This window comes from Mobula hypostoma, chromosome 5, assembly GCF_963921235.1.
Source record: "Mobula hypostoma chromosome 5, sMobHyp1.1, whole genome shotgun sequence".
Lineage (NCBI taxonomy): Eukaryota > Metazoa > Chordata > Chondrichthyes > Myliobatiformes > Myliobatidae > Mobula > Mobula hypostoma.
Window position 1 is genome coordinate 9,948,904 of NC_086101.1, and position 20,918 is coordinate 9,969,821.

General features: G+C 45.2%; 2 protein-coding genes across 3 annotated transcripts in view; both read right to left on the reverse strand.

Moving 5' to 3' along the window:
• Positions 1-1,113, reverse strand: part of LOC134346569 (zinc-binding protein A33-like) — a 37,583-nt gene extending 36,470 nt beyond the window's left edge. Inside the window, exon 1 of one of the 2 annotated variants that reach the window (XM_063047990.1) lies at positions 370-1,113. The gene's annotated coding sequence lies outside the window, so the exon portion shown is untranslated. Of the gene's footprint in view, positions 1-336 lie in introns of both variants that reach the window. The other variant, XM_063047989.1, reaches the window with a different exon arrangement.
• A 1,573-nt stretch (positions 1,114-2,686) lies between these two features.
• Positions 2,687-20,918, reverse strand: part of LOC134346437 (uncharacterized) — a 119,092-nt gene continuing 100,860 nt past the window's right edge. Inside the window, 7 exon segments of the mRNA XM_063047806.1 lie at positions 2,687-8,976; positions 8,978-9,489; positions 18,437-18,555; positions 18,652-18,674; positions 19,754-19,987; positions 20,223-20,318; positions 20,402-20,898. Coding sequence (XP_062903876.1) covers positions 8,914-8,976; positions 8,978-9,489; positions 18,437-18,555; positions 18,652-18,674; positions 19,754-19,987; positions 20,223-20,318; positions 20,402-20,898 — 1,544 coding nt within the window. The 3' untranslated portion in view covers positions 2,687-8,913.

Sequence of the window (20,918 nt, forward strand, 5' to 3'; positions counted from 1 at the left end):
AAGGTGGTGAGAAATCAGCTTATGGGGGAAAGATTGAAAACCTAGCTGAGTGGTGCCACACCAACATTCAATGTCAGCAAGACCAAAGATATGATTATTGACTTCAGGAGGAGGAAGATGAAGGATCATGAGCCAATTCTCATTGGGGTGTTGCAAAGGGGAAGAGTCTGCAACTTTAAATTCTTCAGTGTTATCATTTCAGAGGATCTGTCTTGGGTCCAGGACATAAGCGCATTACAGGGAAAGTATCTCTAATTTCTTAGAAACATAGAACATAGAACAGGATCAGGCCCTTCAATAATCAAGACATCCATGACTCTCAGTTAAAAAACTTACCCCTCACATCCCCGCGAACCTACACAAACCCACCATCACGTCCTGGAGGCCACATGGCTGGCAGCGGATGTGTGTGCCCACACTGTTGACGTACAGGATCCATCTGAACTGTGTTGAATGAGCGACACGACAAGTACAGACACAGACATCCATTCATACCTGCTCACGTACAGAGGGCAAACGTGGACATGTTATGCAGGCGCTGGAAATAATAATGATAAATAAATGAATTTGAATCTGAGCCATGCACTGTGAATGTTGCACCTGCATAGGTTCTCAATGAATAAAAATAAACTTGAAATAGCAAAATTGTGGGCCAAAGGGTCTGTTCCTGTACTATACTGTTCTGTGTTCTTTGTATTCAGAAAGTTATGAGTTTGAGACAGACCGTGGAAAGGAGGGTTTAGTTGTTAATGTGGTGCTGGGGGAGATTTGCGGTGTGGAAGGGGCCAGTACTACAGGATGGGGGGGAGTGAGGATGGGTGGTAATGACAGAAGGGTGGTAGTGAGAGAGATTGGTACTGAGGGGGTTTTACAGAGGAAGGGTAGGGTGCTGAGCGGGTATTTAGAGGGAGGACATACTGCTGAGGGAGGGGTGATAATGATGGGGTTAGTTGTGGGAGAGTGTAAATGCTGACGTTGTGCTGTACTGTGGGAGGCTCAGTGTTAATGGTGCATCCCATTGTGGGAGGGTTATTTTGAAGGAGGGTGGGGACTTTCCCACCCTGGTGCTCCACATTAATGTCCACTGCAGGAAATTTGCAAACCAATCCCTTGAAAGCAGCTTTCCCCCTCTCCCCTCTCGTCTCCCCTCCTACACCCCCTCTCCCCCCCTCTGCGCCCCTGTCTTCCTATTGCTTTCTCCCTTATCCTCTCACCCCTCACTCTTCCTACCTTCTCTCTCTCTCTCTCTCTCTCTCACACAGACAGACACACACACACACACACACACACACACACACACACACACACCAGGATCCCAGGAGTTGAGGTATCGGTCCTCTTTCCATCCCTGGAATGGGTTCTGTTCCTCGTCACAGAGGTATACATCAGCAGTACCTACGGAGGGGAATAAACAGTTGACATTTTGAGCCAGAAACCTTTATCAGGACCGGAAAGGGGAAGAAACCAGAATAAGAAGGTGAGGGGAGAGGAAGGACTACAAGCTGGCAGGTAATAGGTGAGACCAGGTGAGGGGTTGGTGGTGGGTGGAGGGGAGTAGGATGAAGTGAGAAGCAGGAGAGGGTGCAGGGGGATTTGCAAGCCTGGTGGACTCAGCCAATGTCCATTCTGCAGCTCCTGTTCTCACAGTCACAGGGTCTAACAGCACAGAAACAGGCCCTTCAGCCCAACTAGTCCATGCCAGCCGAGACGCCCATTTAAACTGGTCCCATTTGCCAGCATCGGTCCATAACTGTCTAAAACTTTCCTATCCAATAAAAATCATTGATAGAGTGGACAGCTAGCGTATTTTTCCCAGGACAGAAATGGTTAATACAAGAGGGCATAACTTTGAGGTGTTTGAAGGAAAGGGAAGGGTAGACGTTAGAGGTAGGATTTTTTTTCGCAGAGATTAGTGGTGACAGGGACGCTGGTGGAGGCAGATACTTCCGGGGCATTTAAGAGACACTTAGACAGGCACACAGATGATAGCAAAACGGAGGGAAGGGTAGATTGATCTTGGAGCAGGTTGAAAGGTGAGCACAACATTGTGGGCTGAAGGGCCTGCTGTTCTGTAATGTTCCATGTTCTATCCAAGTACCTGTCCAACCACCTTTTAAAAGTTGTTAATACAGCAGCCTCAACCACTTCCTCTATCAGCTCATTCCAAAAATACACCATGTTTTGTGTAAAAACTTGTGTAAAAAAGCATAAACACGAAGATTTTGGAAATCCTGAGTAACACACACAAAACGCTGAAGAAACTCAGCAGGTCAGGCAGCATTCATGGAGAGGAATAAACAGTCGATATTTTGGGCTGAGACCTTCGTCAGACTCAGGAAAGTCTTGTCACCTCACGCTGTCTTCTCCCTTCAACCATCGGGCAGCAGGTACAGGAGCCTGAGACCCACACCACCAGGTCCAGGAACAGTTATTACCTGACAACCATCAGCTCCTGAATCCGTGTGGATAACATCACTCACCTCAACACTGAACTGATTCCACAACTGAGAGCCTCACTTTCAAGAACTCGACAGCTCATGTTCTCAGTATTGTTATTTATTTATTTGTTAATTATTTGCACGATTTGTCTTCTTTTGCACATTGGTTGTTTGTCAGTCTTTGTTTATGTGGAGTTCTTTATATATTCTACTGTCTTTATTTTCCAGTCAATGCCTACAAAGAAAATAAATCTCAAGGTACTATCTGGTAACATACTGAAAATATGCCTTGACAATGAATTTTACTTTGTCTTTGACTTCTTTATAAAACAGGGATAAATCAGCCTGATTCTGAAAACTAGATCGGTGAACGGTGATATTAAACTTACTTCTGATCCTGACTTCGGATCTGAGTTGCCGTCACTCTGGAGCTCTCTCACTGAGCTGCTTAGATTTAGGTTCAGATTTATTTATTCAGATTCATTTATTTATCACAAATCCATTGAAACATACAGTGAAATGTACCGTTTCCATTAAGACCCAACTCAAACTAAGGATGGGCTGACGGCAGCAAGTGTCATCACACATTCCAGCACCTACATGGGACGTCCACAATGTCAGCAGAACAACACAAGCAACAAGAAAACAACAGCAAAAAAAATCTTCCCACCCATTCTCTCTCTGCCTGTCTCTCTCTCTCTCACTCCACACACATACACACACACACACACACACACACACACACACATACCTCCAACCCTAGGACAGGTCACCTCTAGGTCTCCAGTCCTTAGCCCCCGGACTCTCAAACTTGACAGGGCTTCTCTGAAAGAACTCAGAACACTGTGTCCATAGCACCTCTCAAAGACAAGCTGGTTGGGGTGGCAGGAAACCAGGAGCAACAAGGTGCCTTTAATGCACCTTAAGTCAACAGTGTGAACACAGTGAAGCATGCATCCCCAAGAGGGAGTTCAGAACAAGGCAACAATTTCAACATTTATGAACTGTATTGATCACAGGACCCAGGCTGGTTGAGGGTTAAACCAGACAGAGCTTCTTCCGTGAGAAGCGACGGAAAGTGATGAAGGAGTGGGAAATGATGAGGAACAGAAATGTTTGCCCAGCGTGACAGTGGGATTTTTGAATATCGATGAGCAGAGGAGGGTGTGACTGTCAGTTTAAATATAAACTTCCCCTGTAGTCTTACAGCCTCCCCAGAGTAACTAAACCCCGTAGGTTCAGGGGAAATAAGGTGGCATTGATTTTCATCAGTGAAGTCATCAATCTCTCCCCCCACTGCCTCCCTGGCATATTAGTCTCCAGGCATGATGGCGGGATGTTCAGCTGTGTCTGAGGCTGTAAGATCTGATGATAACTGTGGATCAGAAGGTGTGAGTAAGCACAGTGATGGTTGAGCTGTGAATGCTTAAATGGGACAGCCAATCTCCTCCACGTGCCAAAGTGAGTTGAGTGTGATTGAGTGCAGGAGAGGGTAAAGAGGTACTGAGGAAGGCAGAGGACTCTCAGGACTTTCAGCTGCTGAGATGCAATTGGTTTATCATGGTCACATGTACTGATACAGTGAAAAATCTCGTTTTGCATGCCGTCCATACAATTTATTTGAAAATATACATACATCAAGTGAGTACAAAGTAAAAAGCAATAACAGTGTGGAGAATGTAGGGTTAGTTATCAAGCAAGTTTTTTTAAGAAAGCTTAACTTTGTCATGCGTACATCGAAACATCGAAACATCGAAACATACAGTGAAATGTGTCGATGACGCCAACTATCAACACGGTCCGAGGATTGTGCTGGGGGCAGCCCTCAAGGGTTATCTTGCTTCTGGCACCAACATAGCATACCCACAGCTTACTTACACTAAGCCCTAAGTCCTTGCGATATGGGAGGAAACTGGAGCACCCGGAGAAAAGCCACATGGTTATGGGAAGAACGTGCAAACTCCTTGCAGACAGTGGTGTGGTCACTGGCGCAGTAAAGCATTCCCCTAAATGGCATACTACTGCACCATCTGTTGGTATTGGGGTATTATTGGCACAAGATGACACAAGAGGTACTGCAGATGCTGGAAATCTAGAGCAATACACACAATGTGCTGGAGGAGCGCAGAAGGTCAGGCAGCATCTACGGATGGGAATAAACAGTCAACATTTCAGATTCAGACACGTCATCAGGACTGGAAAGTGAAGGGGGAAGAAGTCAGAATAAGAAGGCGAGGTGGGAAGGGACATTCCCAGGCAGAGCAGTTACCATGCCAAGCCGTGATACATCCGGATGGACCCTGATCTGACAGATTGGTAGGACGATCTTGAAGGGCTGAATAGTCTCTTCAAAGTCCTCTCATTTTATTTCCTGATTTGTGTGGTTTAATATTTGACTCTTTACTGCCTGATGGCATGGAAAATACTTTAAAATTCTGCTGGTCATCACTTGCAGAAAGAGACAAACTCACTTGACCTTTTACTTTCTGAGATCAGCTGGGGGAGGGATTTGAATATCGTGGTCCTCTGGGCCCTACTTGGTTTGGGTGACATATAATGTCAGCTTAACATCTTCTCCCTTTGTCCTTTCACGTCCTCTGTTGAACCAAGAAACAGCATAAAACTGGAAAGTGTGTTCAGAGTGTATCTCTGAGATGGGATGTGGGTTCGTCTCGGAGTTCAACACACACTTTATCACCTTGCTGGGGTGGGAAATATATCTCAACACTGAGCACGTACCTCCCACAGAACAGTACCTCCTCACACACTCCGCCCCACACCCAAACCAGCACTCAGCATCTTTCTAATTCTCATAAACCTCTTTCCAGAGGCTGGTTTCACTGTGATGCCAGGGTCACCCATGTTTACCCAACCTTCTCATGCTGTGGAAACAACCCCTGAAGTTGCAGATGACTCTCTGGTGAAGGTGAGTACCAGAGACCAGAAGCACAGCTTACACTGCCTGAGGTGATAAGGATGTCACAGTCAATAGACAATAGGTGCAGGAGTAGGCCATTCGGCCCTTCAAGCCAGCACCACCATTCATTGTGATCATGGCTGATCATCCACAATCAGTATCCAGTTCCTGCCTTACCCCCATAACCTTTGATTCTGCTATCTTTAAGAGCTCTATCCATCTCTTTCTTGAAAGCATCCAGAGACTTGGCCTCCACTGCCTTCTGAGGCAGAGCATTCCACATATCCACCACTCTCTGGGTGAAAAAGTTTTCCCTCAACTCCGTTCTAAATGTCCTACCCCTTATTCTTAAACTGTGGCCTCTGGTTCTGGACTCACCCATCAGCGGGAACATGCTTCCTGCCTCCAGCGTGCCCAATCCTTGAATAAACTTATATGTTTCAATCAGATCCCATCTCATCCTTCTAAATTCCAGTGTATACAAGCCCAGTCACTCCAATCTTTCAACATATGACATCCCAGGAATTAACCTTGTGAACCTACGCTGCACTCCTTCAATAGTAAGAACGTCCTTCCTCAAATTTGGAGACCAAAACTGCACACAATACTCCAGGTGTGGTCTCACCAGGGCCCTATACAGCTGCAGAAGGACCTCTTTGCTCCTATACTCAATTCCCCTTGTTATGGCCAGCATGCCATTAGCTTTCTTCACTGCCTGCTGTACCTGCATGCTTGCTTTCAGTGACTGATGTACAAGAACACCTAGATCTCATTGTACTTCCCCTTTTCCTAACTTGACTCCATTTAGATAGTAATCTGCCTTCCTTTCTTACCACCAAAGTGGATAACCTCACATTTATCCACATTAAACTGCATCTGCCATGCATCCGCCCACTCACCCAGCCTGTCCAAGTCACCCTGCCGCGTTCCGCTAGCGTAACACTCCACAGCGCCAGCAATCGGTGTAATCCCCACCACTGTCTGTAAGGAGTTTGTACATTCTCCCCACGACCACGTGGGAACTACAGTATCCTCTACATTCAAAAGACCTACGCGTTTCGGGAGTTGATAGAGCTGTTGGGAGTGGGATGGGAAGCAGTATAATAGAGCTGAGAATGAGCCAGCAGGTTTACAAGAAGATGTTGGGTGTAATATGAACATAAAAAAAGGACAAGCCGATCACTGGGTACAAATGCAGACTGTGCAAAGAGTTCAATTGTACCACAGAGGCAAAAGAGAGGAAAGAGTGCTGGACTGAAGCTGTAGTTAAATACATGTAGTATTCGGAATAAGGCGGATGAACTCGTGGTGCAATTAGAGATTGGTCAGTATTAAGTTATGTGCAGCACTGAGTGGATGAAAGAAGGTCATAGTGGGAGCTTAATATCAAAGAGTATACTTTGTATCAAAAGGACAGGCAGGAAGGCATCGGTGTTGGCGTGGCTCTGTTGGTAAGAGACGGAATTACATCTTTTAAAAGAATGACATGGGGTCAGAGAATGGCAAATCTTTATAAGTGGAGTTAAAAAACCGCAAGGGTAAAAAAAAATATTATGGGAATCATATATAGGCCTCCAAATATTAGCCGAGATGTGGGGTTGAGATTGCAAAGGGAGCTGGAAAGGAAGGGTATGTAATAAGAGTAATGTCACAATTATAATGTAGACTTCAATATCCCAGGGATTGAGAAAATCAGGATGGTGTCAAATCACGAGAGAGCAAATTTTTTGAATGCCTACAAGATGGCTTTTTAGAGCAGCTTGTGCTTGAGTCTACAAGGGGAAAGGCTATCTTAGATTGGATGCTGTGTAATCATCCAGATTTTATTAGGGAGCTTAAGGTAAAGTAACCTTTAGGTGAAAGTGATCAAAATATGATTGAATTCATACTGAAATCTAAGAGGGAGAAGCATAACTCACATGTATCAGCATCACAACGGAATAAAGGGAATTCCAGAGGCATGAGAGAAGAGCTTGCCCAGGTGGATTGGAGGGGGATACTGGTGGGGATGACAGCGGAGCAGAGATAGCTGAAATTTCTGGGAGTAGTTCACAAGGAGCAGGATAGATATGTCCCACAGAAGTTATTCTCAGATGGTGGGGTTGGCAGACAAGGGAAGTTAAGGACTGCATAAAAGCCAAGGAAAGGGGATACAAGCTAGCAAAAGCGAGTGAGAAGTTGGATGATTGGAAAGATTTAAAATCTAACAAAAGGCAACTTAAAAAGCCATAGAACTGGAAAAGATGAAATACGAGGACAGACTAGCCAATAATATAATGCAGGATAACAAAAGTTTTTCAGTCATATAAAGATTAAAAGGGAGGTGAGAGTTGATATTGGGCCACTGGAAAGTGATGCAGGTGAGGTAGTAATGGGGGACAAAGAAATGGCAGATGAACTTAATCAGTACTTTGCATCAGTCTATACTATGGAAGACTGCAGCAGCGAGCCAGAGGTCCATGGTCATGGAGCAGGAGTGAGTGCCATTCATATTACAAAGGAAAAAGTGCTAGGCAAACTGAAAGGTCTGAAGGTGGATAAATCACCTGGACCAGATGGACTACATTCCAGAGTCCTGAAAGAGGTTGCTGAAGAGATAGCAAATGCATTGCTTATGATCTTTCAAGAATCACTTAGTTCTGAAGGACTGGAAAATTGCAAATGTCACTCCACTCTTTAAGAAGGGAGGAAGGCAAAAGAAATTATAGGCTAGTTAGCCTAACCTCAGTGGTTGGGAAAGTGTTGGTATCTATTATTAAGGATGATGTTTTGGGGTACTTGGAGACTAACAATAAAATAAGTTACATGGGCCTTAGAAAAATAGAGGGCTGTAGGTAAGCCCAGATAGTTTTAAGGTAAGGACATGTTTGGCACAGCTTTGTGGGCCGAAGGGCCTGTATTGTGTTGTAGGTTTTCTGTGTTTCTATGTTTCTAAGTTAAAGTCAGCCCTGTTTCTGTGAAGGGAAATCTTGCCTGAAAAATATGTTAGAATTCTTCGAAGTAGTAACAAGTAGGAAGGACAAAGGATAGGCAGTGGATGTCATTTACTTGGATATTAAGAAGGCATTTGTTAAGATGCCACACTGCCACATCTCATCCAGCAGCTTCTGACACATTTCCACACTCCAGCCCTCCCTCATCTGGATCAGCTGCCAGCTCTTACTCCACCTTTCTGTACCGACCATCTCCCTATTTCTTCCAGACCAGATGAAGGGTCTGGAGCTGAAACATCAACTGTCCACTTCCCTCCATAGATGCTACCTGACATGCTGGGAGTATCCGGCACTTTGTGTGTTACTACCACGACATGTCTCATCCTCCCAAGGTTCACCTTGACCTCTCTCTTCCAGTCAGCAACACCACCACTTGTCCCTGTTAACCCACGTCAGTGCCGGTGTACTTTAGGACCCAGGAGAGCTGGAGAGCTCAGGACCCACCGCCCGCGGCTGCTGCTGAACCCGCAGTGTTTCTGTTCCGTTGACTGATGCGGTGAACGAGTTAAAATTAATGGATCAATCATTCTCACATCGTGTTATTTCACTCTCCGCACATTTATATTTACACTGACTTACTCCTGACGTCGGTCCCGGACCCGACCCGTTTACAGACCCGGAGCGGGACCGGAGCAGATTCTCAGCCACTGGTTTTCATCCCAAGTCCAGAAGAAAGGATAAAGTTTCTCCGTGAATTTATTCCCAGTGAAGGTGTGGAGATGGGACTTAGTCTCCGCATTGTAAAATGAAACTGTCCCGGACTCGTAACTGAGATAAACTCCCACCCTCCCGGGGATGGGACCGACAGTTAGACAGGATTCAGGGGAGGTGAAAGCATTGTTCCCGTGATCATCCCGCTCGATGATCCAGAATCCAGTCTGCAGACTCGCTCTGACCGCTCCCTTCCTGTCCACAGACTCTGCGGCGACTCCCAGACACCAGCCCTGATTTCCTGCCACCTGCACCTCCCAGTAATGTCTCCCCGATGTGAATCCCTCCGATCCCAGCACACAAAGCCAGTATGTGAACCTCTTCCCGGTGTCAGGGAGATCCCTCCGGGTCTCGGAACACCTCATGCTCTTCCGATCCTCAGACACCTCGAGCCACGGATTCGCCGTTTCCACATCCAGGGTGACAGAGACTGGGGGGAGAAGCAGAGAATTAGAGAGTCCCCGGGGATCTGGGGGAGAGACTGCTATCCAGATGTCTTTTAAATTATTGTAGCTGTACCCATCTCTATAGCTTCCTCTGGCAGCCTCCAAAGCTTCTGGGAAAAGTCCCCCAGCCTATTCAGCATCTCCTTATAACCTAAACACTCATCCTGGTAACATCCTTGTAAATCTGTTTTGCACCCTCTCCAGTTTCATGACATCCTTCCCATAGCAAGGTAACCAGAACTGTACACAGTGCTCCAAATGTGGGAGTACCAATATCTTCTACACACATAATGTTTCAGCTCCTGTACTCAGTATTCTGACTGATGAAAGCAATCACCTCCTCTTGTCTCTGTTCCACAACACTCTCCAGCACCCCACCAATTGCTGTATAAATCCTGTCCCGGTTTACCTTACCAAAATGCAACATTTCTCTGAATTAAAATCCATCTGCCTTTGAATGGCTAACTGGCCCAGTTGATCAAGATCCTGCTGTAATTTTGGATAAATTGGTGTAGTTCATGGGAGCCTTGATAGCATAGTGGATAACATGACACTATTAAGGCTTGGGGCATTCTGGAGCGCAGTTCTGGTGCTGTCTGTAAGTGGGTTGTACGTTCTCCCCATAACCATGTGGATTCCCTCTGTGTGCTCCAGATTAATCCCACAAAACAAAGACATACGGATTACAAGGTTAACTGGTCATTGGAAATTGTTCTGTGATTCCGATAGTATTAAATAGCAGACAGGGGAAAATCTGCAGATGCTGGAAGTCCAAGCAACACACCCAAAATGCGGGAGGAACTCAGGAGGCCAGGTAGCATTTTGTGTGCGTTGCCGGTATTAAATATCTAGGTTGCTGAGCAGTGTGGCTGGAAGGGCCTGTTTCACACTTTATCTTGAAATTAATGAAGCCTCTTCACCGCCCACTGTACCACCAATTGCAGAGTCCTCCACAAATCAACTAAATATGTCATCTATATTTCCTTCCAAATCATTCATATGAATGATGAAAAACAGTGGACCCAGCACCGATCCCTGCAGCACACCTCTGGTCAAAGGACTCCACCCAGCCAATTCTGCATTGAATTGGCCAGTTCGTAATGTATCCCATGTGACCTAACTCTGTGGAATAACCTACCATGAAGTACCGATGCACTTCCATCATTCTTCTTTTTCACCTATGCAGAAAGCCAAACTGGGTGTCCCTAATTAGTCCTTGCCTTTCCAAATGAATGTAAATCCTGTCTCTCAGAATCCCCTCCATTATTGTTCGGCTCACCAGCAATGTTAGGCTCACCGGTCTGTACTTCCCCGGCTTTTCCCTACAGCCGATCTTCAATAAATGTTCAACATTAGTCTCCCTCCAGTCTTCTGACCCCTCACCCACAGCTATCGATGACACACGTATCTCCAAAATGGACTCCACACTTTCCTCCTGAGCTTCTCACAATGTCCCGAGATACACTTGATCAGGACCTGGGGATTTATCAACCTTTCTGTATTTTAGGACCTGCAGCACATTTGCTTCTGCAATGTGGTAGAAAATGAGGTCGATCATCTCCTGTAACACAGGGGAATTGAGGGCCCTGTGGAACTGGCACAGAAGAGGAGTTGAGGCCCAGGACAGAGAAATGATGGCAGGGAAGGTTTGGAAAGAATCGGAATCAGAATCAGAATCAGGTTTATTATCATCGGCATGTGACGTGAAATTTGTTAATTTGGCAGCAGCAGCTCAATGCAATACATAATCTAGAAGAAATAAAAAATAAATAAAATAATAAATAATAAATAAACAAGTAAATTAATTACAGTAATGTATATTGAATGGTTTTTTTTTTAAGTGCAAAAAGCAGAAATACTGTATATTGAAAAAAGTGAGGTAGTGTCCAAGGATTAAATGTCCATTTAGAAATTGGATGGCAGGGGGGAAGAAGCTGTTCCTGAATCACTGAGTATGTGCCTTCAGGCTTCTGTGCCTCCTACCTGATGGTAACAGTGAGAAAAGGGCATGCCCTGGGTGCTGGAGATACAGGCCATATGCAGGTAAATGGACTGGGGGGTGGGGTTGATCTGACAGAAATATACAAGGGTATGAGGGATGTAGATTGAGCAGATGGTTGAAATCTCCTTCCCACAGGAGGGGGGATCAAATACAAGAGGTCACATGTCTCAGGTGAGAGGAAGGAGTTTAAAGGTGAGTGTATTTGAACAGTGAGTGTTTGATGTTGGAACTTGCTGCAAGAGGAGGTGATGGAATCAGATATAATCACTGTGTTTACGAGACACTCAGACAGACACTTCAATAGACAAGGCACAGAAGGAGACTGAACAAATGCCAGCCGATGGGATGAGTGTAGGTGGTCAGCACAGAGGTGATGGGTCCCAGGGCCTACTTCTGTGCAGTACGGCGATGACTCTGTGACTTTAAATGAACTGAATGACTGAGACCCCACAGCCTCCAGTGCAGAGAATTCCAGACACACCATCCTCAGAGGGTTCACCCCATCCTGAGACAGTGACCCCTAACCCTTGATTCCCCAGACAGGGGTAACATCCTGCCTGATGAGTGCAGTTTGTGTTTCCCTGAGATCTCCTCGCTGATTCTTCCAAACAGGGTACAGAGAACACAGAATAGCACAGCACAGGAACAGGCCCCTCATTCTATATGATGTGACTGATCAATTCCTCTTCTGTACCAGTCCCCCAAAACCGCCATCCCTCAACCTTTGAAAATGTTCTGACTCCACCTCAAATACATTCAAAAATCAGGGCTCACTCAACCTGCTGGAGCAACTCAGCGGGTTGAGCAGCACCCGCGGGAGGAAAGCCACCTTCGACACTTCGGGTTGAGACCATCAGGACTGAGAGGAGAAGGGGAGGGACAAGGCAGGAATCTGAGGTGACTGTGAACTTATGAGTGTTAAAAGATAAACAACAGGAATTCTGCAGATGCTGGAAATTCAAGCAACATACATCAAAGTTGCTGGTGAACGCAGCAGGCCAGGCAGCATCTATAGGAAGAGGCGCAGTCGACGTTTCAGGCCGAGACCCTTCGTCAGGACTAACTGAAGGAAGAGTAAGTAAGGGATTTGAAAGCTGGAGGGGGAGGGGGAGATGCAAAATGATAGGAGAAGACAGGAGGGGGAGGGATAGAGCCGAGAGCTGGACAGGTGATTGGCAGAAGGGGATACGAGAGGATCATGGGACAGGAGGTTCGGGAAGAAAGACGGGGGGGGGGTGACCCAGAGGATGGGCAAGAGGTATATTCAGAGGGACAGAGGGAGAAAAAGGAGAGTGAGAGAAAGAATGTGTGCATAAAAAAGAGTAACAGATGGGGTACGAGGGGGAGGTGGGGCCTAGCGGAAGTTAGAGAAGTCAATGTTCATGCCATCAGGTTGGAGGCTACCCATACGGAATATAAGGTGTTGTTCCTCCAACCTGAGTGTTAAAAGATGGCGGGCCGGTTTCATGATGTGGGAAGAGGGTGGGGGTGTGGGCTGGAGTTGGGAAGAGACTGGGAGGAGAATGACAGATGGAGGTTGAAAAGTGTGAGGAAGATGGAGGGACGTTGTGGGGGAGTGTGAAGATGGAGACAGTTGCGAGAGGATGAAAAACAGGAGCACAAAGGAGGTGTTTTATCAGTGATGCGATAACGGGAACCGTTAGGGCAGATGGAAGCATAAGCTGAGTGATTAGTGTCTCTTTTCCCACTTTCCCACAACTTTATACCCTCCCCCACCACAGCCCCTCATTAGGACAGGGTATGAATTTGCATGGATGTAGGCAGATATATTTGCATCACATTTCAGACCAGAGGAGCTGCAGAAAGTCTGGAGGGAGGTTCAGGTGGTGCCTTTGGTTAAGACGGGCTGAAGGTCATACCAGGGAACTCCAGGTTGCTGAGCCTGACATCAGTGCTGGGAAAGTTTCTGAAGGACAGGGTAAAGCAGCACTTGGAAAGGCAAGGACTGAACCCATTGAAGTATTTGAAAGCATTCTGAAACCCCTTCCCAGATCACTCTCCTGAGGAATCTCAACATAGAGACTGTCCACGACTGTTGATGTGACATCATGTCAGAGGGCAGTTCACATCACTGACAGACGATGTGTCCCACTCTGATATTGTGTCTGGGGATGTATTTCTTTTGTTCTATGTGGGTGCATTGATTGTCATAAATATCAGTGAGTGTGTGTACACATTGTAGGTAAGGGTACACATTGAAGTATTTGTACGTTACAGTGTGTCTTCACATGTCCAGTGTGTGTCGGCAATGTGTGACATGTATGTGAGTTGCTCAAATAGAAAATGTTCACTGTGTCTGAAGAGAATGATTTCCAAGTTACAGAGAGAACTAACAATGTGCATTGCTGAGGCTCTGACTACAATCTACCAGTCCTTCTTGTGTATGTGTGTGAGGGAGAACTGCCAGGCTGGTTATGCTGTGTGGCCTTCTCCTGAGAGGAAACCTTGAACAGAGATCCTTACTGGTTGGTGTGTTTGGGACGTCTTGTAATATTTCAATGTGGTGCTTTGAACATGATACTTACGAGCACAGTTCCCTCTAAGTCTGTTATCTGTCAAGTAGGGGACCGTGCACGATCCTGAATTGATGGACACGGACGTGAGAGTACGGAGGAACATCTGGAACACTTCTGAAATGCCCGCTTCGCTGCCGCTGCTACTGTGTGGTAACCGGAATCTCCAGAGCAGAAGGCCCCGAAATCCTCGGCTTTGCGTGTTTCAGCAGCCGGAGCGAGGTTGAAGGCGCTCGGCAGAGGATGGTGCTCGGGAGGCTGGTCGGAAGCTCGAAGTTTTCGGACGGACGGAATCAGTGTCGGCTGCTTCCAAGGCATCAGCAAGTTGACGGTGCCTGGAGGTTAATGGCAGGGAGTTTCTCCCTTTTGCTGCCTGCTATAGGGGACTCGGGGACTTTTGAGACTTTATTTACCATGCCCATGGTCTGTTCTTCAGCAAATTATGGTATTGCTTTGCACTGCTGTAACTATATGTTATAATTATGTGGTTCTGTCAGTGCTAGTCTTTGGTTTGTCCTGTTTTCTGTGATATCACTCCACAGAAACATTGTATCATTTCCTAATGCATGTATGCATTTCTAAATGACAATAAAAGAGGACTGAGTATTCGCATAATCTAACCCAAAGCTATGCGCGTGTGCGCACACACACACGTTTTTCAACCAGCGCACAAAGGAAATTAATGTGCGCACAAAAGGTTAGTTACCTAAAATAATGTAGTAGTTAATAATTATACTATTGAAAGTTTTTTTTAGCTAACTGTTTCTGTTAACTAGTTAGTCGGTTTTTCAAATACCACAATGCATGTCACTAATTTACGTCACCTCACCTATCCTGTTCCAGTTTGTACAGCTGCATCACGGCTGCAACCATGTTTGGTGGACAGTGTTCATATCGTAAGGTTTAAAAAGATCTGTTTCAAATCCTGTAGATAGCTTACTAAGTTTTTATTGGAAAATATATTGATTCACTATGTCAAAGTCAAAAGAAGCGAGGAGCGTGAAGCGCAAAAGAACTACAAGTTTGTTTAAAGTTGAATGGCTTAACAAAATAGTAGAAACTGTTACACCGAAAGCTCATGAGGTCATGAACGTTCAGCTACGAGAAATATTTATGCATGATTCAGAAACTGGAGCTATCTGTTTGTATTGTTGTGATGCGAAAGTTGCTGGAGAATTTGCTAGTGGAAAGAAGTGGGATGACATTTGGAAACTTGCTTTTTGAAGCGTCATTTGGCAAGTCAATCGCATTTGGACAGTGTACAAAAGCTCAGGCAACAGAACCCGTCATTACCCGTTACAGGAGTGCTACACATGTTACAGTTGAGTGTAGATGAGCGAGAGTGAAAACGATGAAACCCAGAGGAGATCAAAGTCGAGGTACAAGAATGGTCAGCTTTTGACTTCTCTGCAATTGCAGATTGTGACGTCGCATTTGGCGATAAACAAGTTAATGCCTTATGTCTAAAATATCATGATTTTCTAGCTGAAAATATTGTAATAGTTAGACAGTTTAATGATTTCAAATTTTCCGTGCAAGAAAAAATTAAATCCAAACCGATTTCAAACTTTGCTCAAATGGTGGCATTTGTACTTCAAAATGAACAGTTTTGCGACCTTGCACAGTTGATGGACATTGGGGGAAGCTTTCTTGCGTCTTGTGCGGACTGTGAACGAGGTTTTAGCCGAATGAATCAACTCAAAAACAAGCTGAGAAACCGTTTAGGTGAATGTCATTTGGATATGTTAATGAGAATCAAAAGCTATCAATGGGATGGAAGTTCTATCAGTCGAGATAGAGTTTACAAAGAATGGGTAAATGCCAAAGACAGGAGAGAGAAAAAATAACTGAGTGACTTAAATATGATAAAAATTAAATATCTCCAACCTGATGGCATGAATATTGACTTCTCTAACTTCTGTTAATGCCCCTCCTCCCCTTCGTACCCCACCCCTTATTTATTTATTTATTTCTCTTTCCCCTTTTTTTCTCTCTTTTTTCTCCCTCTGTCCCTCTCACTATAACTCCTTGCCCACCCTCTGGGCTCCCCGCTCCTTTCTTTCTCCCTAGGCCTTCTGTCCCATGATCCTCTCCCTTCTCCAGCCTCGTATCCCTTTTGCCAATCAGCTTTCCAGCTCTTGACTCCACCCCTCCCCTCCTGTCTTCTCCTATCATTTTGGATCTCCCCCTCCCCCTCCCACTTTCAAATCTCTTACTAGCTCTTCTTTCAGTTAGTCCTGACAAAGGGTCTCGGCCCGAAACGTCGACTGTACCTCTTCCTATAGATGCTGCCTGGCCTGCTGTGTTCACCAGCATTTTTGTGTGTGTGACTTAAATATGTATGTTATTTTGTTGTTATTCTGTGCAGTTTTATGTCAAATATTTTGTAAACCTACATAAACTGTCCCATACGTGCATTCAGTGCGCACATACTTCTGTCACAGGAAAAAAATTTGCACAACATGAGATTTTTGCGCACACTGACTACTAAAAATTAGAGGGAACATTGCTTACGAGTCCAGCTGGGGGCACACATGAGTCAACTAGAACAGCGGTCCCCAACCACCGGGCCGCGGACCAGGGCCGGGCCGCAAAGCATGTGCTACTGGGCCGCGAGGAAACGATATGAGTCAGCTGCATCTTTCCTCATTTCCTGTCATGCACTGTTGAACTTGAACATAGGGTTGCCAACTGTCCCATATTTGGCAGGACATCCTGTATATTGGGCTAAATTGGTTTGTCCCAGATGGGACCGTCCTTGTCCCGTATTTCCCCGCTAAGGTAGAGCGTTCCTATGAAACCTTTCGTGCCGAAATGGCATGAAGTGAAGATGCAATTACCATTACTTTATATGGGAAAAATTTTTGAGCGTTCCCAGACCCAAAAAATAACCTACCAAATCATACCAAATAACACATAAAACCTAAAATAACACTAACATATAGTAAAAGCAGGAATGATATGATAAATACACAGCCTATATAAAGTAGATATAATATATGTACAGTGTAGTCGGGAAGATTAAGCCAAAACTGATTTGTGGAAAAAAAAAATCGGCATGTACGTGCATGCGCACGTCACGCATGTGTGCACAGGTGCCCGCACAAGGCTTCATGGTCATGGTAGTCTTTCTCAGAGTAAACACAAGTGGCCCGGGATTTGACTGCTACTTTTATCCCTTATTTGGGAGCGAGAAAGTTGGCAATCCTAACTGTAAAAGACATGTTGAGGTGAGTTTAACCCTACTTGAACACAATCGCCCCCCCACCCCCGGTCGGCCGGTCCGCAAGAATATTGTCAATATTAAACCGGTCCGCGGTGCACAAAAGGTTGGGGACCCCTGAACTAGAATCTGCAGTCACTGACAGGTCAGAGAGGGCAAAGCAGAGCACGAGGGACTCGTCTATCTTTCTGGCAATCCCTGTTACCACCGCTTCTATTCCTTATAATGTCATGAATAAGAAGGCGTACGGTGTAATGGCCTTCATCAACTGCGGGATTGAGTTTAAGAGCTGAGAGGTAATGTTGCTGCTATATTGGACCCTGGTCAGACCCCACTTGGAGTACTGTGCTCAGTTCTGGTCGCCTCACTACAGGAAGGACAGGGAAACCATAGAAAGGGTGAAAGGAGATTTACAAGGATGTTGCCTGGATTGGGGAGCATGTCTTATGAGAATAGATTGAGTGAACTCGGCCTTTTCTCCTTGGAGCGACGGAGGATGAGAGGTAACCTGATAGAGGTGTATAAGATGATGAGAGGCATTGATCCTGTGGATAGGATCCCAGGGATTTTTTCCCAGGGCTGAAATGGTTGCCACAAGAGGACACAGGTTTAAGGTGCTGGGGAGGAGGTAGAGAGGAGAGGTCAAGGGTAAATTTTTCACTCAGAGAGTGGTGAGTACATGGAATCGGCTGCCAGCAACGGTGGTGGAGGCAGATATGATAGGGTCTTTTAAGAGACTTTTGGATAGGTACATGGAGCTTAGAAAAATAGAGGGCTATGGGTAAGCCTAGTAATTTCTAAGGCAGGGACATGTTCGTCATAACTTTGTGGGCCGAAGGGCCTGTATTGTGCTGTAGGTTTTCTATGTTTCTATGTTTCTCCAGCTGCAATGTAATATTCAAACTCATGTCTTGACATATTCGTCCAGTAAGAATGGGATCATGATGCAGTGGTCCATCTAACAGTCCTGTGAATTGGTTGTATTTTCCCCTGTGTTGGTCTGTTCAGGGGTCTGACATCTCTAGCTGACCATGTGACAGTGATGCCCACCAGCAGGTAGGGTTGGTGTCGGAATTAACTTCACTTCCCCTTCAGCTCAGTATTACAACAAATATTTGTATTTGTTAAAGGTATCTCATGCACAATGACAGACAAATCTATACAACTTTTACCTCGCTTAATGCTGTCAAATGGTTCTTCCAATGCTATGTTGAAGAAATAGGGGTGATTGAATTTTTCAACCAGTAGGGCACCATCTGTCACTGACAATGTCTGGGTATCATCACTAATCCTGTAAATATTATACATCTAGTTATAAACTGAGCATCAGTGATATATGAACTATTTTACAAATTCATACAGAATTTCAGTAAAGACCATGTCCTACCTCCTCTTCCGACGAGCTTCCTCCTGAAATAAATAAAACACAGATCTCAATGGACTGAGACTGACCGTCTGCATCTGAACAGCAGGAATCTGAGCCATATTATTACAAGCAGCTGAAAATTCCCACTAAACTCAGTACCACCAACACACACGGAGAAAGAGGGAGAAAGTACAAGGAATGTTTATGAAAATTATACTATAACTGAGAGGATGGAACTTACAGCAGAGACTGGGCAGGTTGTGCATTTTTATCTGGATATGATGTCAGGGAGGATCAGATGGAGGAATTTAACATTCCGAATGGATTTGATGGGGTGGGAGTGGAGAAAATATTTCTGCTTGGGCAGAAACCAAAAGTTAAAAATGAAACATCAGCTGGTCATTAATAAATCCCACAAGAAATGTAGTGAAGAGAACATGGAACTCACTCCACAGGAGTGGTTGAAATGGAACAGCGGAGATTGAATGTGATGGGGAAGCTGGATAAACACAAGGGACCATGGAGTTGGGGTCACTGTTGCTGGGTGTAGTGAGTAGGTGGGAGGAGGCTTGTGAAGCAGGGAAACTGATAGGAGAGAATGGACTGAAAAACCTGACTCTGATGTAAAATGGGATATAATCCGATGAAGAATATAATTGAAAAAGAAAACAGTCAGTGCCTAATTCTCTGATACAAACAGGATATTGATGGTAAATCTGATGTGTGGGTCACATTCTGGAATTCAGCCTCAGTTCTCACTAATCAACAGAGAGACCCTCACGCCCACCACACCGGACACATTCACAGCCTGTGACTGTAACTGGGTGTTACTCTGAGTATCAGGGGATATTATACGTGGGAATCACAGAAACGATCACCAGCTCAGTGCTCTGATCAGAGTAAATCATTCCCGAGAAGGCTGCAGACTGTCCTGTGATGTACAGATATTGTCAGATGTCGGGTTGGGACAACAGATTTGCATAGTCAGAATACCTGACCGGTTTTAATCAGTTTACAACTGCATATTTGTAAATACATTGATTTAAAATATATCACTTTTTCACTGTGCACTTTTATAGAAGCAAACTATACACATTTATGGAACCAAACTGAAATCTCTCACCATGAGAAATATCACACTGTCTTGTTGATTCATCCGTTCCTGTAACTTTGAGATTTCCTCCTGAATAGAATTTAAATTCTCTTGAATCTCTCGAAGATTTTTCTCCATTGGATGTAGAATCCTCGCCTCTTCTTCTCTGAGATCTCGGAGTAAGCACTGCTCTTTCTCAATGAGTATCTGGCGCAGTTCAGCAAACTGGGATGCGATGTGGGACTGAAGACTGCATGACTGTTCCTGTCAAACAAAATGAGAGGCTAGTTTATTATTTGACCATGATATATTTCCTTATGACATGGAATGCGACCATTCAGCCCATTAAATTCTATGCTGGTTCTCAGGACTTTGATCACATTTCCCTGAAAACGAGTCTTCCTCACTGACCTATTAACTCCCACCTGGTTCACAGTGATTAGCCCTTCACCGGGTTAATTACAGTAGCGAATTAACGATTCTGCTCAGGAAGCCTCACCCGAACTTCAGAAATCTTCTCTTTCTGTTGCTGCTCCATTTCCTCGAAGTCTGATTTCCTTTTTGTGAGAGAGTCTAAGGAAGATTTAACTTGATCCTGGGAATTAAAGAGTGAATGGGTTAGACCAAAAGATTAAACGACATAAAAAGACGATATAAAGCGGATTACTGTACCTTTACCTTGTAAATTTCAACGGCTTCGTTAATCGGCATGAAGTTGTGAGACTTGTGTTCCCGCGCATCTCTACAGATCAGGCAGATCAGTGTCTTGTCCGTCTCACAAAACAGCTTCAGGTTTTCCTCGTGTTTCTCGCAGTGAAGTTTACTTTCCTTCCCTTTCGGATTCAGGTTCAGTTTTCGAGCTTTCTCGGACAGATTTGCCAAGGCCCGATTGACCCTGAGGGTGCGGTCCGCAAACTCCTCTCTACATTCCGGGCAGGAGTTTCTCTCCTCCCTTTCCCAACACCGTGTGATACAGGAGCGGCAGAAGGAGTGACCACACTCCAGTGACAGCGGATCTGTGAAGAAATCTAGGCAGATGGGACAAATTACCTCCTCGGTTAAACTCTCGAACTGGCCTTTCGAAGCCATGTTAACTCCAGTTACTTCCGGATCCAGGTTCATTTCACTTTTGGGAGCGGCTCTCCCCGCAGTACCGCGATTGTCCACTAGACGCGCTGCAGTCTCGGGAATGAAC